General features: G+C 44.1%; 1 protein-coding gene across 1 annotated transcript; it reads right to left on the reverse strand.

Annotated features, from left to right (window-relative positions):
* Nucleotides 1–1,037: 1,037 nt before the first annotated feature.
* On the reverse strand, nucleotides 1,038–2,141 carry LOC103772940 (tyrosine-protein phosphatase non-receptor type 12-like; the record flags this gene model as incomplete). The annotated part of the gene is made up of 2 exons (XM_008940288.1): nucleotides 2,071–2,141; nucleotides 1,038–2,002 (listed from the first exon to the last, which is right to left on the reverse strand). Coding segments are annotated over exons 1-2 (1,036 nt in total), but the record flags the coding sequence as incomplete, so codon positions are not given.
* Between the last annotated feature and the right edge of the window lie 1,138 nt (nucleotides 2,142–3,279).

A 3,279-nucleotide genomic window follows, 5' to 3' on the forward strand; every position in this document is an offset into this window, starting at 1 on the left:
TAAAGGATTCTATGATTCTAAGTGTTGCAAAAACACTATAGCACGGAAATCTACCAAACACACAGAAGGGCTTTGCCTGCTACACAGAGCACTTTTAGTGTTGCTGGATGACTCTTGAAGCGAGCCCACTGCTGTTCAGAGCTCCTAGCACAAGAGTCTGATCTAAATACAGAAGCTCATGTTCTCCTTTCAGCTCCACAGCCTTGCTGTGCACTTTGCTGGACTTGGCACAGGCAGTTATCAAGGCCTAGTTCGTTCTTCCCAGCTACATCCTCCATCTGATCCAAGTGTGCCAGCATGACTGAAATCTGAGCCTGCACATTTTAGGACCCCTTTGCCTTCGATATGTGATGAGGTAGCTTTTTGCATAAAGAGTCTGGCAAATTTTCCTTGCTCAAAAAGAACTCCAAAGAAACAGTAAAAGATTAAAAGTGGCTGAATAATTTCCAGAGCACTACTAGAGCGGAACTTAGATTTTTGGATGAACAGCAGTATTGCTTTGTCTCCCTTGGCCAAGTACAGAAAAAGAGGAAAGTAGAGCTAAATAATAACACTACCAAAAGCGGGAGCCAAATCACGAGCAACTTTAAAGACTGATACAGTGAAAAAGGTTACATCTACATTTTTAGGACCAGCACATACGTCGGTAAACATGAATCTGATGTGTGTTTGGACAGCCTTGTTTAAATACTTTGACTACCCAAAGCTGCCATTATTACAGACAATTCCATGAAGTTGGCCATGGAGAAAAAAAAAGGTGCCAACCAATACCACAGACGACTGCAATTAAGAATGCATTCACACCCAGCAATAACGCTGCTGAGGCAGCTTATAAAGGTCTGTAATACTTTGCAACAGGCGAAGCTTACATGCAAACCAAAAACTGGGAGGAAAAGAGTTGTACCCTTCCCAAAGCTGCCATACTGCACTTGTTTATTTACATTTTCTTATAATGCAGTTTTCTAAATGTATGTCGTCCAACACTGCAGATGCAAGCAGGTTAAAAAGTAGCACTTCTGAACCACAATGAAACCTACCTTCACCATCTTCAGAACACGTTACGGCTGTTAAGTCTTGCCTAGCAATAGACATGGGCAACACTTTTCTGGCAGACACATTCTCAGCACTGGTGGCAGCAGAAACCGTGGCACTTGCAGTTGAAACATTAGACACGCTGCTGCTCGTGGCTCCACCCAAGTTCATCTCGTCTGTGTCAGAGTCATCTGAATGAAGAGGGTTAGTAAAACAGAGGGGTGCCTGAAGAGAAATAGTTGTGTGATCACCGTTATCCCTGGAAGGATGTTCAGCTGTGGTGTTCGATACCAGAGAGAGAGTTTTGACACCATGACACAAGATGTCTGGAGACAGCTCTTCTGACCCCGAGGCAGGCAGCGTGCTGCCAGGCCCCTGCAGCGACCACGTGGCCTGTCCCTTTTCTGACAGCAGCAGGCGATCTGGTCTTGGGAGAGCATCAGAAATCTGACGGCTCTGCAGACTTTCTGGTGAAGGTATTAAGGCTGTGTTAGACTGTGGCACGCTGCATTCCATACATGAGTTTTGAGAAACTTCTACAAATGCATCCCCTGAGAACTGTTCCTGTGGCTTAAAGCTCTCATCAATTACACAGGATGACACAGGCTTAATTTTAATTGCGTGTGCCCTGTTCAACAGGGAGCTCCCATCGAAGCTTCGTGGTCCCTCCTGAAGAGGTACCTTCTTGATCTCAAAACTTAAGTTGCGCTCCAGCCTCTTCTCTGCACGTTCACTGGGTTCATTCTTCCCTGAAAGTTCTGCTGATTTATTATAATTCTCGTTGAGGTCTGTTGAATGCTCTGATGAAACCATATGCAAAACTGGCTTTGGATGGTATCTATCATTGTCCTGCAACACAGAAGTGACCGTTGGATAAGCTGATGGGGGAGACGGCGTTAGGATTGGTGGTACTGGCTGAGGCTCTGGAGGCTGCAAGATTTCTTCTTTAGCATCTCCTTCTACAAGGCAACTGCAAAAAAAAAAACCCCAAAATACAGTAGTTTAAGTTGGCTGTATTTTGACAATATTTTTAGGTACCTATCCATCTGCTTCTGCAGTAGTAATGCTTCCACACCAATACCAGACTCCAAGCAGTGCCTCCACGACATACAGACAATGGCTATAAAATATGACTAATGCGATAGGCAAGAACTAAGCCAACACACTCCAAACATCTTTCAGAATATCACAAAGACATGCATTCAGGCCACAATTAGTTCTCATTGACAGTTCAAAGATTGCTCTCATCCTTTCCCAGAGGTATTTTTTTCAAAGCCTGGGAGAAATGCCCTCTTGTGGCAGGACTTCAGTAGTTTTTTGCTTTCCTCTTAAGAAGTGACTCAGGAACTTGACACACGGAATTTTCAATAAAGGCAGGAAAAATGTCTTTTTAAAAAACCTTACAGCCTGCTTAATACCAAGGATCTTCCCTTATTTTTATTTTCTGCACATGTCGAGGAGGATATTTTTGTGTACTTAAATAATAAATAAATTTGTGTATTTAATAGTTTCTCCACAGTTCTAAAGCTAATGATACAGACCAAATATAGCTGACATGACATGCACACTGTATGAAAACCACTCAGTAGAATGTATGATCCAAATCGCAGTGCCTATTCTTACAGCACTTATTATTACAGTTCATCTCAAGCTACTCAAGTAGAAGAGACGTTATCTCAAGCTCTTCAAGCATATGGTCTGTTTACTTTCAGATTAGATGCAGAATATTTCACTACAAATGTTTTGCACAACTGAGGTCTAACAGGAATTAGGCATTTTAATTCAGAGCCTTCCAGTATCTTAGGGGGGCCTACAAGAAAGCTGGGGAGGGACTTTTTAGGATATAGAGTAACAACAGGACTAGGGGGAATGGGGCAAAGCTGGAAGTGGGCAGATTCAGGCTGGATGTGAGGAAGAAGTTCTTCACCATGAGAGTGGTGAGGCCCTGGAATGGGTTGCCCAGGGAGGTGGTTGAGGCCCCATCCCTGGGGGTCTTTAAGGCCAGGCTGGAGGAGGCTCTGGGCAGCCTGATCTAGTGGGAGGTGTCCCTGCTCATGGCAGAGGGGCTGGAACTGGGGGATCCTTGTGGTCTCTTCCAACCCTGACAGATTCTGATCTGTTTTAGCAGAGGACTTTAGAGCCCTGGTGGCTCGGTGGTTGGACTTGATGATCTTGGAGGTCCCTTCCAACCTAAATGATTCTATGATTCTATGAAAAAGATGTCATTGCATTATGTAGGACTAGTGA

Source organism: Merops nubicus, unplaced genomic scaffold (genome assembly GCF_000691845.1).
Source record: "Merops nubicus isolate BGI_N331 unplaced genomic scaffold, ASM69184v1 scaffold2950, whole genome shotgun sequence".
Lineage (NCBI taxonomy): Eukaryota > Metazoa > Chordata > Aves > Coraciiformes > Meropidae > Merops > Merops nubicus.